The sequence below is a fragment of the Glycine max genome, chromosome 6 (assembly GCF_000004515.6).
Source record: "Glycine max cultivar Williams 82 chromosome 6, Glycine_max_v4.0, whole genome shotgun sequence".
Taxonomy (NCBI): Eukaryota; Viridiplantae; Streptophyta; class Magnoliopsida; order Fabales; family Fabaceae; genus Glycine; species Glycine max.
The window spans coordinates 41,811,645-41,833,197 of NC_038242.2; the positions used below are offsets into that span (position 1 = coordinate 41,811,645).

Genomic DNA, 21,553 nt, shown 5'->3' on the forward strand with positions numbered 1-21,553 from the left:
GAAAGAAGATGTTGAAAGATAGATTGAAACATAGAATGATTGAAAGAGATGATAGATCTTTTTTAATTCATGTCATGGTCACATATTTATAATCCTTTGATGACTCAAGTCAAAGTTTGTGACTCTTGGCAATTTCTTTTTAAAACTAGTCACTTAGAAAAGTTGTGACTTTTGAAAGAATCTTCAGAAACAAGTCACTTGAAGAATTGTGACTTTAGGAAATGAATTTTTCGAAAACAGTCACTGGTAATCGATTACCAAATCATTGTAATCGATTACACAAAACATTTTTGTGAAAGGATCTGACTCTTCACAATTGAATTTGAATTTCAACGTTCAAACACACTGGTAATCGATTACCAATATCTTGTAATCGATTACACTATTTTGAAATCAATTGGAACGTTGTAAATTCAGTTGAAAGCTTTTTGAAAACAATCTTTGTTACTGGTAATCGATTACCAGAGAGTAAAAACTCTGGTAACTTAGAAAATTTTGTGAAAACTCTTTTGAAAAACAAAATTGTGCTATGTTTGTTTTTTGAAAAATCTTTTCAATACTTCCCTTGTGAAGTCTTCTTGATTTCTTCTCTTGGAACTTGAATTCATCTTTTCTTGAATCTTGAAATCAAACTTCTCTTGATTCTTGAATTTGTTCTAGATTTAATCTTAAAATCATTCTTTGGGCTTTTTTTCAACATCTATGTCATTATCGAAACTTCTTAAATCAACTTGATTCATCATCATGAAGCTTGCTTCTACAAAATTAACAAAAAGGAGATAAAAAATAAACCAAACAAAATTTAAACATAAAACCCAATGAAACCCTCCACAAATTGAACAAGAATGAACAAAGTACATACCCTAAACCCTCAACTTTTTATTTTAGTAACAATTAAAAATTATATTTTTGTAACATAATTTATTAGGCACATTAGATAGCATTGAAAATTTTTATCATTGTGAAATCTTTGTTTGAGGAGATAACAGTCCATACCCTAAATCCCTAAAATAAATGGCTGAAGAGAAATCCGGTATGCCTACACTCAATTTTTACGCAATTCATTAGTCATGAACATAGGGTTCTAATTTCTTCCTACATTTTGTTAATTTTGAAAGAGATGTAAAATTAAATTAAGGGTTTCCTTTCACCTTATGATTACATTACAGGGGATCCACCTCAACAGAAGAGAAATCAAAGAATGGAGATAAAGAAAGAATTCAACAATTTTACTCAAGGTTAGTGTGATTTCTTTTCTAAATCAATTCTTTTCCTTAAGTGTCGTATGTTTTCATATGGTTTCAATAGATATATGAATTCTATGCATTTAAGTAAAAAAACAAATTCTTCTTTTACATAGTTATAATTTGAAGTGTATATCATTTTAGTTGATTTTATGGATTATCTAAGTTTATATTGATAGATTATTTTCTTGTAAATATCCATTTTATATAGCTAAGTTTCAATGATGATGTATCTTGTTTTCATTAATACTTTTCTATTTAACATCAAATGACTTTGGTTTCAAGATCATCATTCCATTAAACTAGAACATTGATTATTAATTGTTTTAGATTTCAAATGGGGTGTATTTTTCCATTTAGATGATTTATTTTGATTTCAGAGGAAAATTTCCATATGGAAATGTAGATTCATTTTTTATTTTATTTGTGTAATTGAAAGTTGTTGTTATGTAAGCATCACCTCAACACTTGGGCACCCTTGGTTATGGAACTAGATAGGACATCACCTTAGAGCCATTTATGCGAACTAGGTTGACACCAATGACACTAATTAATGATTCTATGAAGGCCACCTAGTAGTAGCATTGATGTAAAAAATAAAAATTATAAGAAAAAATTGAGGAGACCAAATCAAACTCACGTAAAATGAAATCTATGGCTAGGTAAACCAGACTTTTCCCTAAAGAAGAAATCCTTAATTAAAAGCAGGAAAACATCTGTCCAAATAAACCCCACTTCCTGGAGAACATGGTTGGCTAGACCATCTGCATAGTTATTACCTTCTCTAAAGATATGATAGACCTAGAAATTCAATGTTTTGATGAAAGCTAAGCAATTCATCCAACGATTAAGCAAGCTCCATGGCACAATGCTAGGATCCCCAAATGCTTGGACTGTTAAAAAGGAATCACATTCGAGCCACTGGTTGAAATAGCCTTTGGAATGAATTAATATATTTTTAATTAAAAATAAGACGGAATTGATTGTTCCAATGAGTTAGATTCGGAATAGCCTTTGGAGATGATGGTAAGATATTGTTTGATGAAGAAGAGCTCAAAATGATCCTCGGTTTCAACAGAGGTGAAGACTATATTGAGGTTCTTTGTGGCACTACAAACAAAGTATATGGAGATTATGTTGGGAGGCTAAAAATCAATAACAATGGTGAATATTTTATCACTTGTGAGTGCTGCCCTGGTTGTCCCTTGGGTAAGTTTTCCACTTCCATTTCTGAAACTTTTTTTCTTTCTCATGCTATAATTGATCTCTCATGTTTGAAGCAAGTAGTTTGTTTTGTTTTAATATAATTGTACAATAAAAGCTGTTTTTTTAGCCTTTCATGATTCTCTTTCATATGTAGAATAAGTTAAATAATAGCTTTTGTTTTGTAATTTGGACGAATTATTAAAATGAATAGCATAGACTTTTATCTACGTCCTTTCCTTCTCTTTTCTTTTTGAGAGAAACTTTCTTTCCTTCTCCTTAAATATGCATGCATATTACAAGACTTATATGTTTTTAATTAACAATAATCATAATCTATTTGTTCGGGATTTATTTACACTTAAGGCTTCTCACCCCTCTCCATGATTGTGTTCTTTGAGGATTCTCACCCCTCACCAGGCAAATGTGGCTAACTGGAAAGACTCTGCAATGAGGAAACGAAACTTTCACAGGGATGAGTTCCTACATTGCACGAGTTGCAGGAAGGAGCGCAGGTTCCGTCTCAAGAACAGACCAGATATTAAGAACTACCATGAAGCTTTGAACAACAAATCCTGGACTTGTTCTCTTTGGCCTTACCAAAAGTAAGTTGCTCCCAAATCACAACTCAAGGTATATGATATTCAAGTTCATGCACGATTTATATTATCCTGTCAACTTTCTAATTTAGGTTTCAGTTTTGTCTTATAGATGCTTGTTTATTTATTTTTTTACTTTAATCCCTTAAAATTACTCTTTCTGATCAAATTGGTCCCTTCCGTTAGCTTATTATCTTGTAAAATAACACCTATAATATTGATAAGGAATCAAATTTTTATTTTAGTAAAACAAATATGCTGTTAACATACGACACCTACAAGTTAGAACTAGAAATTGTAGGGGTTGGACATTTTAATTCCTTCAATTTTAAAATGTCTTTACTAATAGTTGATACTTGATTTTGCAAAGCACATTATGCGTTCGAAAAACATACATGGACCCCCACAGTGTGTCTCTAAGAGAGAGGTAAGTGATACTTTAGTTAAAATCCCAAATCTCTTTCAGTAGAGACAATCATGCTTTAGTAAGGTAGGATCATTACTTATGGTGACAAAGTTATTTTTCCAAGTAGTTACAACATCAACGCACCAATAACTCAAACTCATGATCATTTGTTATAAACAACTTTGCCGGATGATCACCCATGCAATCAGGTATGGAGAGATAAATGACTGATGTGACTAATGGTATGATGTGATATGATAGGATGATAAAGAGAAACAAAGCTGTATGTACTATTTTAGTGTCCAAATATTGTGACTCTTGCATGTTAGCTTGGGGCCAAGCCAACCTGTGTATAGATGGAAAGTGACTCACATTAGCATATATAGCATATAGTAAACTTGAATACTGTAAGAAGCTATATTCTAGTTGAGAGATCAGCTCGAATATCAATTCTAATCAATGAGGTGATAATTTTCATTTTTCAGTATAACCTGCGATGATGATGAAGAGAGACCAAGTCTGAGAGCAAGCAGGGGCTGTTCTCGTTCTTCAACTTGCCAAGGCTGCTCAGCTTGTTACTGTGAAGGGCGCATCAAGTGCCGCTTTGAGGATTGCAATTGTCAAGAATGCAGAGACTTTATGCTTTATGCTGAACCTTAATTAGACTGACTTGGCACTTCCATGGAAACATAAAAATCTATATGATGTTGCAGAGAAACTTTGAACCTCTTTATTACTGTTTTGAGAAACTATCTTTTTCTGAGTCTTTCATTTGATCAAACTAGAACTAGTTCTCTTTGAATAATTGTATAATTCTGATATGATACTCAACTTATGGATTTCTTTTTTATAGTATCTTTTTATGTTGGTGTGTATTGGAGTTGGCATGAGGCTGATGGCTAGAGATATTTTTGATCATCTAAGACCTAAACAGTAATTCTAATATGGCTTCAAAATAATGGTTATTGTTGGCCTATAGGGCCACATGCTGTCAGGCCATTATCAGACCCCATGCTGTGTATTGGTCGTTATCGGATCTCTTGCCAGATGCTGTCTAATCCTGTGAAATTCAAAATTGAGATGTCGAACTCTTGACCTGAGGGGGTGACATCAACTAGTAGCCAGTATGGTGAAAATATAAGTGACAGACACTCCAAATTCTATAGATTGTGTCTGCACCTCCATCAAGGTTGTTGAAGCTTGATATATTCTTTGTTCCCATGTAACTCGAATTCATAAGTACATCATGAAACAAAAAGGGACTGTTGTTGGTTTCCAATGCCTTGGTAACTTGTTCTGATATGGATTTGTGGTTCTGCGATTGGATTTGTTGAAATTTGATAACTCGGAGTTGAATTTTCCTTAGGAGGATCCTCAATTAAGTGAACGTGGGATTATTTTCTATCCGGGTGTTTCTTTGGTTTTTTCTGCAATCTGTGATGTATCACTTATATCTATTCATGAAAAATAATCCCACGTTCTTTAGGACTTCCACATGCTTAATCCAGAAAATATTTTATTTGTATGTTATTAACTAATACTAGAATATTTACTCATCATAACTCAAATAAACATTAAAGATATCTTTAATTGAATATATTTTTTGAATAGATATTAGTTATATGATATTTTAAAAATATATGAGAAATAAAAATAGCGATATTGAGTGAACGTGCGACTATTTTCTGTGATCTATCTGCAATATTGAGTTTGTGCTGGGACGACGCTGGATTTGGTTCAATTCTTGGTGATTGTTGATTTCAAGAGATTTTGTTATACTTATTCTGTTGAGAATATGCGTTGGTTAAAGCTAACTACATTATTCAGAAAGGGGAAAAAATACTACTAAGAAATTTATTCACTTTAAAATAAATCAGAAACATTAATTTCTCAAAAAAAAAAAAAGTTTACAAGAAAGGGATAACTTAAATACCTAATTGAGAAATTAAATATGTAATTAACCGAAGAACATACCAGTCTTGTTTTAGTTTTATTTTTATTTAAAAAATGAAAGAAAAACAGCTATTAAGTGTACAAGAAAATATTTATGCCTTCTGCATCCCAAATGACCTAATGGTTTGAAATGAGAACTTCAGACTCAATGTCTTCAGTTCAAATCTGAGATGTGGTAGTCCTACAGAAAAAGACAATTTTCCAAAATTATGTTTTAGTTGGTATACCCTTTTACAGTTAGAACAGCGTGATCTAATTTTCTAATTTATATGCACAAACAATTCCTGTAGTGTATTATTCTATTTGTACCAACGCATAGGAAGTATTGCATGATACAAATGAAATGACCATACGTGGCAAAATACAGCAAATGGCTCTCTAAGAGGTCCATTACACGAAAGCTTAGTTGTATTCCCGTCAATGAAGGTTTCATATCAGCAAAGATCTCACCTTAGATTGACATGAGAAGAGTTATTAATATCAGTTAAGAGGGCAAAGTAACAACTAACAAACATCCTAAAAGGTTCAAAACTTGCGAAACATAACAAATATCCTTGACTGGCGCCTGCAACTGGTTTGGTTTATGAACCTACTGGAGAGCTTCTCTGAACAGCTTCACAGAAATTAAGGCATTTGCTTCACCATGGAAGGTTCAATGCTTTCAAGAAATTCGCCATACCAATTGTCCACCATAACTGAGCAGCTGGGATTTTGCTTCTGTACACATATATTTGAGCAAATCATAGAGCAAAAATGCCATAAGCATAAAGGATACAGGAGAATAGCTCAAAGAATATGTATGTGAAGGAAATAGAATATTTTTATTCTGAATCGAATTATTCATAGCAGCAATACAATAAATAGAAAAATAGAACCTAATCACATAACAAGATTTTAGCAAAACAGAAAATTAAAATTGACTTGCTCCTAAAGTATAGCAACCACATATTGACTGGGCTAATCCATATATAACTGAAATATAGAAAAACAAACAAAATATGCAGTTACAACAAACAAATTTAAACACTTCTTGCTTTAGGAACTGAAAACTCCAATTCTTTGTCTTAAGAGTTCCAATTTGTTGATAGGCAGTGGCTTTGTAAACATGTCAACCAGTTGATCTTCAGACTTGCAATAAATTAGGTTCACTTCTCCACTTTGCTACATCTCTCTCAAAAAATAGAGCTTGGTGTTAAAATGTTTAGTCTTCCCATGACACACTGGATTGTTTGCAATAGCAATGACTACTTGGTTGTCAACAAAAATTCTAGTTTTGTTTTTCTGCTGCAAAAATAAATCACATTGAATCTTCTTCAACCATAAAACTAGATTTACCATTGTTGTTGCTGCTATGAATTCAGTCTCAGCAGTGGATTGTGCTACAATCGCTTGCTTCTTTGTGCACCATGAGAAAACTCCTGAGCCTAGGCTGAAACAGTATCCTGAAGTGCTCTTGATGTTATCAACGGATCTAGCCCAATAACTATAAGAGAATCCATACAACTTGAATTCTTAACACTTCTCAAATCTGACACCATAATCAATAGTGACCTTAACATACCTCAATATTCTCTTTGCTGCTTTTAAATGTATTTCACTTGCACAATGCATAAAACGAGACAATAGACTTACAACAAATAGAATGTTTGGCCTTTTTGCAGTGAGATACTTTAGACATCCAATCAAGCTCCTATAATATCCTTCATCAATTTTATTAGCACCATCTTCCTTGTTGAACTTCTCTTTTTGGTTCATTGGTGTGCTAATAGATTTGCATTCCTCCATTTGAAACTTTTTCAAAATTTCTTTTGCATATTTCCTTTGACAGATTAACACTTTGTTCTGACTTTGCTTGATCTCAATTCCAAGAAAATAAGTCATGAGACCAAGATCAATCATTTTTCCTGTTTGAGGATGATATACTTTGTAGGCTTTTGAAACTGAAATGTAACCCACAAAGATGCTCGAAATTTCCTTTTTGTCAAGTTTTGCAGGCTTAACTTGTGGACATGTGCAAAACAAACACAACCAAACTCGTTAAGAAAAGTTAGTGAAGGCTTATAGCCATACCAAGCTTCAAATGGAGTTTTATCCTTCAAGACTTTGGTTGGAAGCCGATTTTACAGAAAAACTATTATGTTAGCTACCTCCACCCAAAATGTTTTAGGCAACTCCTTCTCATGCAACATGCATCTAGCCATCTCCATCACCGATCTGTTTCTGCTTTCACTAATCCCATTTTGCTCTGGAGTGTAAGGGGCTGTGAGTTGATGTTTAATTTCAGCTTCTTCACAAAATTGATTAAATTTTGTTGATGTATACTCTTTCCTATTGTCAGATCTTAGACATTGAATCTTGCAGCCACTTTGAGTTTCCACCATTTTCTTGAACTTCACAAATACTTCAGCCACTTCATGCTTGAATTTCAAGAAAAAAAATCCAACACATTCTTGTAAAGTCATCTATGAAAAGAATAAAGTAGAGACTACCTTGTAATGATGGTGTTCTTTGAGGTCCTGCCACATTAGTGTGAATTAACTACAACTTTTGAGAGGCTCTCCAAGCTGATCTAGGGAATGATTTTTTATTTTGTTTACCAAATTGACTAGCATTACAGTTTGGCAAACTATAGGAAAGTATTGATTGGTCTTTTGACATGTCCCTTTTTTCATGTTTAGCATCCTTTCAAGATGGCAATGACCAAGTCTCTTGTGCTAGAGTTTCGTGGGTGTGACTTGAGTGAAATAGGTTGCATGCTCCTCCTCTGTTGGATCAAATGAGAAGTTTTTACCTCTCATTTTAACCCTTAGAACTTCCCGACTAACAATGTCATAGATAAGGCAGTGTTGATGTTCAAAGGACACTTTAAATCCCTTTTTAATCAACTGACTTACACTTAGCAAGTTTTGGTCAATGTCAGGTACATAAAGAACATCTAATATTTATTTTGGTACCTGAACATGTTGAAATTGCAATGGTTCTTTTTCCTTTTGCAGAAATATAGCCACCATTCCCAATTCTGACCTTTGAGACATTAGTTGGCTTCAAATCCTTGAATAGAGTCTTATCATATGTCATGTGGTTCATACAACCACTATCAATCAACCAACATTCAGAACTACTTCTCATTGAATAACATGTTGTAGCAAAAATATAATCTTCTTCCTCCTGCTCAACAACTTGGGCATTGGCTTCATGCTGCTGAAATTTGCTTCTACAAATTATAGCTTCGTGTCTAAGCTGATTGCACATGCTGCACTTTGCGTCTGGTCGTTTCCAACATTTGTAAGGTGGGTGACCCAATTTTCCGTAATGCCGACAAGGTGGATAATTTTTCTTTTTACCCTTACCTTTATTTTGGTTGTTTGCACCATTTTTGTTGCTTGCTGGCTGATTCTTCCTGCCATATTTCTTTCTACTTGATTCAACATGATGGTGCTTGGCTGGTAAAGCACCTTCAATCGCACTGTCTTGTCTCATCAACCTCCGCAGCTCTTGGGACTGCATAGCACTTACAAGTTCTGCCAATGTAATCTTTGACGGATCCTTAGTATTTTCCAATGAAGCAATAGAAGCTTCAAATTTTTTAGGGGCAGTCAACAATATTTTCTGAACTATTCTTGAATTAGAAAATTCAAAACCTAACAACCTCACCTGGTTAGCAATGCTAAGAAGTTTGTTTGCATATTCCTTGATTGTTTCAGACTCCTTCATTTTTTGCATCTCAAATTTTCTAATCAGATTCATGGCTTGCATTCCCTTGATCCTTTCATCTCCTTCATATTCATCCTTGAGGAAATTCCAGACATCAAATGTTGATTTGATTGTTATGATTCTACTGAAAATGTCCTATGAAACAGCAGCAAACAAGGTAGCATTTGCCTTTGACTTTCTAGCTTTGCTCTCCTTTTGATTTTTAATCTGAGCCATAGTAGGATTGCCTAGTAAAGGAAGAACTTCGTAGTCTTCCTCATCAGCTTCCCAGATATCATTTGCCTCCAGATGAACGTCCATTCTTGCTGCCCAGTACAACCTACACACACACAAAAAAAAAACAAAGCCTATAAACTTTGCTTCAATTCATCAAATAGATGGATTATGAAACTCCTTACACAGCACTAGCATCGTCTTTGTTTGATGGTGATAATGTTTAAATTTGTTTAAATTACTTTTGTAACTGCATATTTTGTTTGTTTTTCTTTGTTTCAGTTATGCATTAGCCTAGTCAATAAGTGGTTTCTATACTTTAGGAGCAAGTCAATTTTAATTTTCAGTTTTGCTGAAATCTTGTTATGTGATTAGTTTATGTTTTGCTATTTATTGTATTGCTGCTCAGAACAATTCGATTCAGAATAAAATCATTTTGTTTCCTCCACATACGTAGTGTCTCTCTTCTTCTTTGTTTATTGTACTTTTTTTTTTGCTATAAAACATAGAATTGGTATCAGAGCTTTTTTCTTAGAGGGACCTGTGAGTGAATCCAGTACATCTTTACCTTGTTAAGAACCTCATCCTGATCATTTTTATCACCCTTCCCATGTCATTTATACTACTATCAAATGTTCTTTATAATTATTTCTTACTATTCAATTATCAATGAATTTATTTTCTTAAAAGAATATAGAGAAATATAATTTATGATTGTTTAGTTACTAATAGAGTATATAATAAGTTAATTTTTCCTTATTTTCTTTTTATTAGTTATTATTATAAACAATTTAGGGTCAATAATTAATTTTGTACATTAAATTTATATTTTTGACATAATATCAACTCTAATGGAGGAATTAGTGATATTTTTTTAATTAGTTATGTTTTCTTCACATAAAATATATTTTATGACTTTTGTAGCTTCATTTTGGTAGGTTAGAATGTCACTTTTAAATGGCCATTAAAAATGCTAATGTTGAACATATTCCTTTAGCAACAAAAAATAATTTAACATTAGAAAGGACAGAAAAATATCATAATATGATTAAAGTAATAAAAAATATATAATTAAATGTTTTATATATAAAGCACTACAGATTCAGAAGATGCATAAAAGTAAAGTTTTGTGTAATTTTTCCCTTCAAAAGATGATGCTACAAAATCAATACCATTAGCATTAATTGTCTATTAATTAAATATAAAATGTAACATTTGAAAATAAATCATTTATTTGGGCATCAATTTTAAAATATGATATTAATATAAAAAATATAATATTAATTTTTATTTTTATTTAACTCAGTTAATGCCCAATAATGCACACATTTTGATATTTTTTATTGGGTTTTTTCCATCATTCAATGTCTATTAATGCAATCATACTGACTTTTTTTTCCATTCAATTACTCATCAAAGGCTACAAAATATATTTCCGCAACTACCCGCATATATCTAAAGATAATGATAAAGATAAACTAATTTCATATTACATTTCATCTTGAAAATTATATATTTATAGGATTAAAAAAAGTGTGGTCTTGGTTAATGACCTGACCTCTCCATAATTTTCCTATTAAATACAAAAAACCTGAAATGAAGCAATCTTGGTTAATGACACGTCCACTCCATAATTTATTTTGTAAATCAATCAATGTGCGTTATAGATAGACAATTAAAGGATGCTTGATTACTACCGAGATTCTAGGTAATATAGCAATTCATTGACATGCATTTTTAATATCAATTAATTTGATTATTATACGGAACTAAATTTATGCATAAAAATGAAAGCATTAATAAACGATGTAATTAAGAGTTGCTCGAATATTACAAGAGTTATATGAATTTTTGTTTTGTTTTGGTTGAATTTAAGCATTTGTATGATTAATGAGTATTTTTAGATAATAAAAAATTATTTAAATCATCTCTTAAAAGAAGACGGTTGGTCATGAAAAGACAAATCCTTTATCACAATGAACACACAACTTCTAATTTTTTATTTTCAACCTCTAGTTTTAAGAGAAGTATTTGATCGTCACCTAATTATCTTTTACCAAAATACATTCTCAATTATTTGAATATTTATTATGATCAACATCTCATTATATGTAACTAGGATGACCTTCAAATAGTGTGCAATACACTCGAGCAACTGTGTTTTATACATTTGTTATTTTTTATAACACTTGAATAAAAAGTTATGATGAAAACATACAATTTAATGTGATTTGTATTTTATGCCAAAATATTTGTCACTTCCAAAATTCATTTAATAAGTGACAATTTATACTTTCTTTTAAAATCATCTCATCACTTTCCTTTAAATATATTTTCAACTATGAAGAAATTAAGTGTGTGTTTAATTATTATTTCTTTGGCTTTTTGGGATTCAATTTGATTTCTTTTAACGTGCCCTCTTTTAATTTTAAAAAGTGATTATAAATTATATTTTTGCAACATAGTTTATTAGGCACACTAGACAATATTGAAATTTTTTCTCATTGTGATAACTCTATTTGAGAAGAAAATAGTCCATACCAAAATCCGTAAATCAAATGGCGGAAGAGGAATCTGGGCGGCCTACAGTCAATTTCCATGCATCTCATTGTATAGTCATGAACTTAGGGCCCCAATTTTTTTATATTTCGTTAATTTTGGAAGGGTTGAAAAATAAAATTAAGGGTTTTCTTTCCCCATATGATTAAAGGTGATCCACCTCAACAGAAGAAAAGCCAAGAAAATGAGAAAAAGAAAGAAGACAAGAATATTACTCAAGGTAAGTGTGATTTTTCTAAAATCAATTATTTTCCTTAAGTGCTTTATGTTTTCATATGGTTTCAAAAGGTAGTTGAAATCTATGCATTCAAGCGATATTTCTTTCTTTTACAAACATAGTTATAATTTGATGTGTATTTAATTTTAGTGGATTTTATTTGATTATTGACGTAATTTTGAATGAAGTGAAAAATAAAATTAAGGGTTTCCTTTGGTTCGATCTCACTATAGGCGATCCACCTCAGCGGGAGAGAAGTCAAAGAATCAAGATAAAGAAAGAACTCAAGAATATTACAAAAGGTTAGTGTGATTTTATTTGCAATCAATTCTTTTGCTTTAGTGTTTTAGTTTTTCATATGGTTTCGAAAGGCAATTTAATTCTATGTATTCAAGAGATATTTTGTTCTTTGAGAAACACATCTATAATTCTTTATACTTCCTTCCCAAATTCAACCAAAAAACTAGTGAAGGTGAGAAATGAATATTCCATAATTTTAGGATAGACATGAATTCGATAGTATGTGCCATTTGAAATGAGTTGCAACATGCAAGCCAAAATCCCTTTTTCACTATTAGAAAATATACTTTTTACATTGGTTATTTATGACTTTTAACATCGGTTTTTGAACCGATGTTTAAAGTACCGACGTTGATAGTATTATCATTAACATTGGTTTTTAAAAAATCGATGTTAACGATAATACTATCAACGTCGGTACTTTCAACATCGGTTATATAAATAACCTATGTTGCTAATATGAATTACACCCAAAAATGTATATTAATGTTGAAAATTAACATCGGTTTTCTGTAAAAAAAAACCGATGTTAACAAATGTGTTAATGTTGACAGTTAACATCGGTTTTTTCAAAAAACCAATGTTAACATTAGTTAACATCGGTTTTATGTAAAAAAAACTGATGTTAACGAATGTGTTAATGTTGACAGTTAACATCGGTTTTCTGTAAAAAACCGATGTTAACGAATGTGTTAATGTTGACAGTTAACATCGGTTTTCTGTAAAGAACTGATGCTAACGAATGTGTAAATGTTGACAGTTAACATCGGTTTTTTCAAAAAACCGATGTTAACGTTTGTTAACATCGATTTTCTGTAAAAAAAAATCGATGTTAACGAATGTGTTAATGTTGGCAGTTAACATCGATTTTTTTGTAAAAAAAAACCGATGTTAACTGTCAACATTAATGTTTTCAGGAATTTTTTTTAAATAATGTCTCTGTTTTTACAAAAAAAAAAAACCAAAATTTAACCTGTAAATTTAAAATTAGACCACATAGCACACAACATATATCATTTTTTAGCAAAAAACTAGCTATCAACAAAGGTTATTCATTGTTAAAATGAAACAACAATTGTAAAAAATGTAATGCAAAATATGTAAACTAATTAAGTAACCTAAAGTTACATAGCCTAACATCCTATGTTTGATTTCTAACTTTTAGATAATATTGTGCCCACTGGATGCGAAGCGCCTTGAATCTCTCTGCTTCCAATTGTCTAACTTCATTAAAATACTGCATGATCAAATAAAAAAATAAATTAATAATGTAAGAATGGAATCAGCTTTTTGAAATTATACACTATTTACTCCATGATATTAACATATAACACATAAGTCACCCTCCAAAAGAATTGAATTCATGAAATAACTTTTGAAATTTAAAAGCTCAGAAGCCAAGCGTAACAAGTAAATTTCATTGAAGAAACCCAAGTTGGGATTTCTTCTTACATGTTATAGGCTCATCACTGTTGTTGGAAAATCATTCAAGTTGCCAAAGATTCAAAGTGGTTTCCAATAGTTAAATTTATCAACGAACCAACACATCCATTAAAATTAAAAATAAAAATAGCATGTGAAAAACTGAACGACAGCATGTCATGTAAATTCTTCTTATGTTGCGCCAAACACGTTAAGCTAGCACCATCAGCCCAAAACAAAATAAAGCAATCACCAAAAGCTATATAGACAAGATATCTTTAACAGCAAACAATCACTCATTTCTGACAGTTTGATGCATCAAATTCTTTTGCAATTGAACTGCAACAACACGAAAATTTTCACACACATGAAGACAACCCCAAAATAATCCACTTGGGGCACTTGATGGGGAGAAAAGGTATTCAACCCAACACACACTGCTAAATGTAAAACAAAAAGGCACAGAACAATTTTTCAACATTTTTTCAGTAAGCAAAAGCAGTTGGATTTGACATCAAATATAAATGTAGCTACCAAAGAAAACAAATAATAGGAACACAATCAATTTTTTGGAATAATAAAACATCAAAGTTACCTGATTTTGCACTGCCTTTGCCATCCTCCAGAACTCCTTTTTCATGACAAATTTGTGAAGCAACAGAGCATATAAAATAAAGGGAAGAAAGATAGTAGAGAGCAAATAAACAAGATACCCACTAGCCATAATTATGGGATCCAAGGGAAGGATGAAGATTTTGTCGCAGGAGTGTGGTCTACACTTGTTGCAAGAGACAAAGCCATCTTTCTCGAAATCTGATCTCTTTTTCTTGGATTTAGTGTGCTTGTGGACAATGGGGGTTGGAGGGTGGGGGTTTGGGGTGCTTCTGGAGTGGCTTATTCTGTCTTGGCTACTCAACTCGTCAAATTCACGCTCCTATTGAATCTGCAGTATAAAATAACAATAATAATGATGTTAGAAATGATAGAAAGAAAGACATTATAATAAGAGAATGAAAGAAGGAACTCACGGGTGAATTGAGGGGAGTGACGAGAAGGGAGAAGAGAAGAAGAAGCCATTTAGAAGGGATTTAGGAGATATGAAATGGGTAAAAGCAAAAAATATAACTTTCGCTTAGAATATTAATGAGACAATTGTTAATCAATGTCTATCTTAAGAGTATTGATTAAAGAAGTAAAACAAAAAATATTTTTTTTTAATAAAATGGGTAAAAGAAAACTCTTTTATAGTTTTTAAATGTGTTTTCATATGAATTTTAATGAGATTTCTTCTTTTTAATTTTTTAATTAGTGTCTTTAGGACAAAAATTATCAAGACCTTAACAATGATAGACAACAAAAATTAAAAATGGAAATATTAAGTTTGTTTTTTTTTGGATAAAAAAACTTTATTACGAGATTGCGAGAGTAAAAGAGTTTATTACAAGATCAAAGTACTATGTTAGCTATACAGTAAAAAAAATGTTCTATATCTATATTAGCTATAAATGACCAGAAGTTTGGGAGCCCTCTGCCTCTCTCAAACAAAGCCCGCTTAGAGACCCCCTTGGCCCCTTATCTAAAAGTATTGTGTACTGTCCATTCATTTCTAAAATTCTCATTCAGTTCTCATAATTCAAATGTACATTCTCTGGGTATAAAAATAACTCTTACCCTTAATAACAAAGAGTTCTATATATTCTAAAATTTCATTCAATGGTTTGTTAACTATTGTGCAAACATATTCGAAACAACTAAATTCTCATTCAGTTCTCATTCATGTGTCCATTACCCACTGTATCAATTTTGGGATAAGTCACTCAATGCCACTATTTGGTATTGTTAACTATTGTGCAAACATATTCAATAAAAGAATTGATGAATGGGAAAGGGGAAAACTGTAAAAGCCTAACTGCAAGGAAGGTGCAGGATACCAAGCACAAAATCAATCCAGCTCCGGCGTGACCCATCGACGCAACCCCGACGCTGCTCTTAGTGATGCCATACACCGCTCCCATACCTGAAAAAAAAACGACACACAGTTTCAGATAAAACGACGCCGGTTTTGGGAATTGTAAAAAAAAAACCTCTTTGAAAAAAGGAGAACCTGAAGAAACATCGGAAGGGGAAAACTCCAAAACCGGCTTTTCAAAACATCTAGGAATAAAAATAAATAAATAAATAAATACAGTGAAAATGCATTTTGAAAGGGGAGAAGGAAGGAACCCTAGGAATCATTAATAAGTGATGAAGAGAAGAAGGGTGTGGTTCTTACCTTTGAGTGTGAAGAAGAGAAGAAGAAAAGGAGAAAGAGGGAAGAAGAAGAGAAGGATCCCATTTGCCTTGAATTTTGATTTGGGTTTGGGTGGGTTTAATGTAAAGTAATTTATACATATAATTTATTTTTCGCAGCGTTGAGTTGTTTCAAGGCGACAGTGTTTTTCTCTTACGCGGGGAATTTGATTTTGGAAATGCCTAGTACAACTACAGCCCCCCGTGCCCTTCTCACTCCTTGCTAGATTATTGCCGATAATTATTACAATAATTAGTAATTACTCCCTCATCTCAAATTAAAAAAGAATTAATTTATTTTATTTTATATTTAGTATTATTATCTTTAAAATTTCTTTCATTTTATTAAAATATTAATTTCAATGATTTTTTCTTATCCTTATAATGAGTTTAAATGAAAGATAAATTGAAAAAAAAAACTTATTTTTAATTATAATTAAATAACTTTCTTAATGAATGTGTCATATTTTTGTCTATATTTGAGACAATAAAATAAAATATTATAAAGGTTTAATTTTCCATTTAATTTTTATAGAAACAATAATCTCCAGTGGCTTTTGATGAAATCATCTTCTTTTTCAATATTTATTATTTAAAATATTTCATTCTTAGTCCTTAATATAGTTATTTTTTTGTTACTTTTGTACTTCTAATTCTTTAAAATCATCCACGGCTTTTTAAAATTAACAAAGATTAAATTAGGCGAGTTCATAATTGAATCAAATCATCTCTAAACTGTAAAATCGACCCAACAAAATTGAAAATTATAAAACAAAAAATCTAAAAAATTAGTTTCAAAAGCACAATGTATATGTTTTACATAATATGGATTTCCAAATTTAGTTTCAAAAACCCAAACAAACGATATATTTTTTGTAAAAAAAAATTATGATGTCATCCAATTATAACACAATGTATTTTAAAATTGTTGAATTTTATTATAAATACTTTAACATTCATATTAATTATGATTCGATGAAATCTTTTTCGTATACATTTCTAAATTATTTTTAAATTTTTTTAAAAAAATATATTCACTATCTCTTTTTTAAAAAGAAATATTTATCTTTTCTTTATTCTCTATCACCTAAATCCATATTATTGATTTTTACATATCTATTATTAGTTTTTTTAGTGGATATTCATTAAAATAAATAAAGGTATTTTTTATATTTGATTTTGATTTTGGGTGATATATTTTCAATAAATTAAATCAATATATACAAATATTTTAATTTACTTTAAATTTAAAGATAATACGATAATATAAATATAGTAGGATTTCATAGAATTTTTAAACAATATTCTCCATTTACCTTTTTAAGAAGAAAAAAACTATTTTTTTATTTTTATAATAATTAAATAAAAATATATTAATAATAAATTTTAATTTTTTTATGATATAATTGTTTTTATCAATATTCTATAAAAATTCTATAAAAGTTAAACTCCATTATTAAAAACATTTTTTTTCTTATTTTCAAATTAACTAATATCAAATAATTTATAAAAATATGTGTTATATTTAAATGATAATCATGAAATAATAAAATTAAAATTACAAAATTTATTTTAAAAATTTAGTTTAATTTTAAAATGCTTACCTTTTGAATTTATTATTGTTTATTAATTATTATATTTTTTTAATTAAAATATAATTAATAAAGCAATATATGTTTTTTTTAAAATATATAAATAATTAAAAAAAAAAGTTTATATTAACATCGGTTTTTTGGAAAACCGATGTTAACATATCATACGTTAACATCGGTTTTAAAACACCGATGTTAATATCATTAGTTAACATCGATTTTTGAAAAACCGATGTTAACGTGTATGCATTAACATCGGTTTTTTGGAAAACCGATGTTAAGAATGATACTTTATTTACAAATATGCCACCGCGTTTAACTTAACATCGGTTTTGTCTAAAATCGATGTTAATAAGCTGATGTTAAAATTGCTTTTTGTAGTAGTGTTTGTACCCTATTTATTATTTAATGGTTCTAAATTACCAAAGTACAACCATAGAGTCATGAAATAAATTAACAAAAAGGAGATAGAAAATAAACCAAACAAAATTTAAAATAAAGCCCAATGAAACCCTCCACAAATTGAACAAGAATGAACAAAGCACGGTTACTTCAATTCATCGTCTTCGTTGACATTGGAGGTCTTCTTGATGTTCAATTTGCTGCTATTTGAGACTCGATGGCCGAGCTGGATTCATCATCGTGTGTAGAGACAGAAGATTTGGATTTATGTGATTCTTAGATCGACTTGTTGTTGTTAAAGTTGTGGTGTTCCATTGTCCATGCTGGTGGCGAGAGCATAGAGTGGGAACTAGGACAGCGAGAGCAAAAAGTGGGATAAAGGTATTGCCGGTGGTGATGGTGGCAGTGAGAGTGGGAGAACAAGATTTTGATTAGAACTTGGAGGCGGTGAAGGGAAAGGACAAAGGAGAGGCATTGTGGGAGTCAAAGAGTTCACCTCCAAACCTAATCTCCATCTATCTAGTGACAAGGGAAATTTGGGTCTATCATAAAAGTAAAATAGTTTCTTTTTTGTTTAATTTTATTTGTTAATAGAAGCTTCAGAGAGTTTAGAGAAGGGGGCTAAAAGTAATGCCAAAAAATGAAGGGTATCAACTATAGCAAACCATAATCTTGAGGGGGTCAATGTAATATACTCATTTTTTTTAACCAAAATACAGTCTCAATTATTTTAATATTTATTATGATCAACATCTCATTAATTATATGTAGCTAGGATGGCCACGGTTCAAATAGCGTGCAATGCACTGGGACAATTGTGTTTTAAACATTTATTATTTTTTATTCACTTGAATATAAAGTTATTTTAAAAACATACAATTTAATGCAATTTGTATTTTATGCAAAAATATTTATCACTTACTTCCAAAATTCATTTAGTAAGGGACAGTTAATATAATTTGATTCAAAATTATCTCATCAATTTTCATTAATTATATTTTCAACTATCAAAAATTAAAGTTTTGTTTAATTATTATTTCTTTTGTTTTTGGGGATTCAGATTTTATTTCTTTTAATGTGTCAAATTTTTATTTTAGTAACAATTAAAAATTATATTTTGGCAACATAGTTTATTAGGCACGTTAGATAGCATTGAAATTTTTTATCGTTGTGAAAACTTTGTTTGAGGAGTAACAGTCCATATCCTAAATCCCCAAAACAAATGGCTGAAGAGAAATCCGGTCTTCATAGACTCAATTTTCCTGCAATTCATTAGTCATGAATATAGGGGTCCAATTTCTTCTTACATTTTGTTAATTTTGGAAGAGATGTAAAATTAAATTAAGAGTTTCCTTTCACCTTATGATTAGAGGGGATCCACCTGAATGGAGGAGAAGTCAAAGAATGTAGATAAAGAAAGAATTCAACAATTTTACTCAAGGTTAGTGTGATTTCTTTTATAAATCAATTCTTTTCCTTAAGTGTTGTATGTTTTCAAATTGTTTCAAAAGATAGTTGAATTCTATGCATTTAAGTAAAAAGCAAATTCTTCTATTACATAGTTATAATTTGAAGTGTATATCATTTTAGTTGACTTTATGGATTATCTAAGTTTATATTGATAGATTATTTTCTTGTAAATATGCATTTTATATAGCTAAGTTTCGATGATGTATCTTGTTTTCGTTAATAATTTTCTATTTAACATCAAATGACTTTGGTCTCAAGATCATCATTCCATTAAACTAGAACATTGATTATTAATTGTTTTAGATTTCAAATGGGGTGCATTTTTCCATTTAGATTATTTATTTTGATTTCAGAGGAAAATTTCCATATGGAAATATAGATTCATTTTTTATTTTATTTCTGTAATTGAAAGGTGTTGTTATGTGAGCATCATGTCAACACTTGGGCACCCATTCGTTATGGAACTAGATAGGACATCACCTTAGAGCCAGTTATCCGAACTAGGTTGACACCAATGACATAAATTAAGGATTCTATGAAGCCCACCTAGTAGTAGTATTGGTGTAAAAAATAAAAATTACAAGAAAAAAGGGAGGATACCAAATCAAACTCACGTAAAATGAAATCTATAGTTAGGTAAACCAGATTTTTCCCTAAAGAAGAAATCCTTAATTGAAAGCAGGAGAACATCTGTCCAAACAAACCCCACTTTCTGGAGACCTTGGTTGGCTAGACCATCCGCATAATTATTACCTTCTCTGATGATATGATAGACCTAGAAATCCAATGTTTTGATGAAAACTAAGCAAATCATCCAACGATTATGCAAGCTCCATGGCACAATGCTAGGATCCCCAAATGCTTGGACTGTTAAAGAGGAATCACACTCAAGCCACAGGTTGAAATAGCCTTTGGAATAAATTAATATATTTTTAATTAAAAATGACGGAATTGATTGTTCCAATGAGTTAGATTCGGAATAGGTCATATAACAAGTTTCATTGAACCAAAAAACAATGGAAAAAAATATATTCATTCACACTCAACAAGTGTAACTAGAGAAAGATGTGAAGAAATGCTAATTATGTCAATTATCTCGATTAATATAATGTCTGTAGTTTGTCATCCAATAGTTCCTTATATGTGGTCTATCTGAATTACCAAATATTTCATTGTTTCACATTGACATACTCTGTTTTATGACCAATTGAGATATCATTTAACAAAAATATATTCTCTCACTCTTTTTTTTTATTATTAATTGTGTGTGTGTTTTAATTTATCAATTTATGTTACAATTATCCCGACCATGTAAAACAGATACACAAATCCTTCTATTGGGTTTTGGGCCATGCTCAAACTGTTTACTAGTGCTTTTAGTTGTAGGGGATGGGGTATAAATTTCTCTCGTATTTTCTTTTTTGTGTTTTATCCACATAACAGATGAATATGACTTTTTTGCTTTATTTTCTATTTAATTTAATCATTTACATCATTAATGAGTTTTTTAGCTAATAAAAATTATCTAAATTATCATCTACAAGAAGAGAGTTAGTTTGAAGAGTGAACAGGCAACCTCTAGTTTTTCTTTTCTCGTCTCATTTACAAATATACATATATATATATATATATATATATATATATATATATATATATATATATATATATATATCAACAAATTAAGTTTTTAATAATAATAGCATGAAACTAACCTTTAATAACATGCTTAATTTTTTTTGCATAGGAGAAAATTGCCTACGAGAACACAACGGGAACAATGGAGGTATATCCCAATTACGTATTTGGTATAAATAAACTTTTCTAAAAGAAAATATGTAATTTAAGCTTCTAAGGTTACATGTTTTATCATATATTAGTTCTTGAAAAAAAATTAGAATCAAAACGCATGCGTCCCACCAGGTCAAATGCACACGCTGCACTGCCATCTGAATATAAATTTTTACCTGTTT

General features: G+C 30.5%; 2 protein-coding genes and 1 non-coding gene across 3 annotated transcripts; 1 reads left to right on the forward strand and 2 right to left on the reverse strand.

The window, feature by feature from the left end:
• Positions 1–2,405: 2,405 nt before the first annotated feature.
• Positions 2,406–4,112, forward strand: LOC100820401 (protein ULTRAPETALA 2-like). Its single transcript, XM_006582626.1, has 3 exons — positions 2,406–2,453; positions 2,868–3,052; positions 3,938–4,112. The coding sequence occupies exons 1-3, from the start codon at positions 2,406–2,408 to the stop codon at positions 4,110–4,112; spliced, it is 408 nt and encodes a 135-aa protein (XP_006582689.1).
• A 1,917-nt stretch (positions 4,113–6,029) lies between these two features.
• LOC102667817 (uncharacterized) lies at positions 6,030–9,944 on the reverse strand. Its single transcript, XM_006582627.1, has 6 exons — positions 9,901–9,944; positions 9,363–9,438; positions 8,360–9,254; positions 6,967–7,345; positions 6,741–6,888; positions 6,030–6,122 (listed from the first exon to the last, which is right to left on the reverse strand). Exons 1-6 carry the CDS (start codon positions 9,942–9,944, stop codon positions 6,030–6,032), a joined length of 1,635 nt encoding a protein of 544 aa, XP_006582690.1.
• A 3,849-nt stretch (positions 9,945–13,793) lies between these two features.
• LOC113001998 (small nucleolar RNA R24) lies at positions 13,794–13,884 on the reverse strand. The gene has a single exon (XR_003267529.1). It is a non-coding gene; the product is annotated as a small nucleolar RNA R24 (small nucleolar RNA).
• Positions 13,885–21,553: the final 7,669 nt, after the last annotated feature.

Bases quoted from the DNA above. Each gene is read 5' to 3' on its own strand.
- LOC100820401 (XM_006582626.1), top strand. From the start codon at position 2,406: ATGGTGAATATTTTATCACTTGTGAGTGCTGCCCTGGTTGTCCCTTGG. The intron at 2,454-2,867 runs GTAAGTTTTCCA...ACCCCTCACCAG, and splicing joins CTGCCCTGGTTGTCCCTTGG to GCAAATGTGGCTAACTGGAA. The intron at 3,053-3,937 runs GTAAGTTGCTCC...TTCATTTTTCAG, and splicing joins TCTCTTTGGCCTTACCAAAA to TATAACCTGCGATGATGATG.
- LOC102667817 (XM_006582627.1), bottom strand. From the start codon at position 9,944: ATGGGAAGGGTGATAAAAATGATCAGGATGAGGTTCTTAACAAG. The intron at 7,346-8,359 runs GTACCAAAATAA...GTTACATTTCAG, and splicing joins TGCAATTTCAACATGTTCAG to TTTCAAAAGCCTACAAAGTA. The intron at 6,123-6,740 runs GTAAATCTAGTT...ATATGTGTACAG, and splicing joins TCATAGCAGCAACAACAATG to AAGCAAAATCCCAGCTGCTC.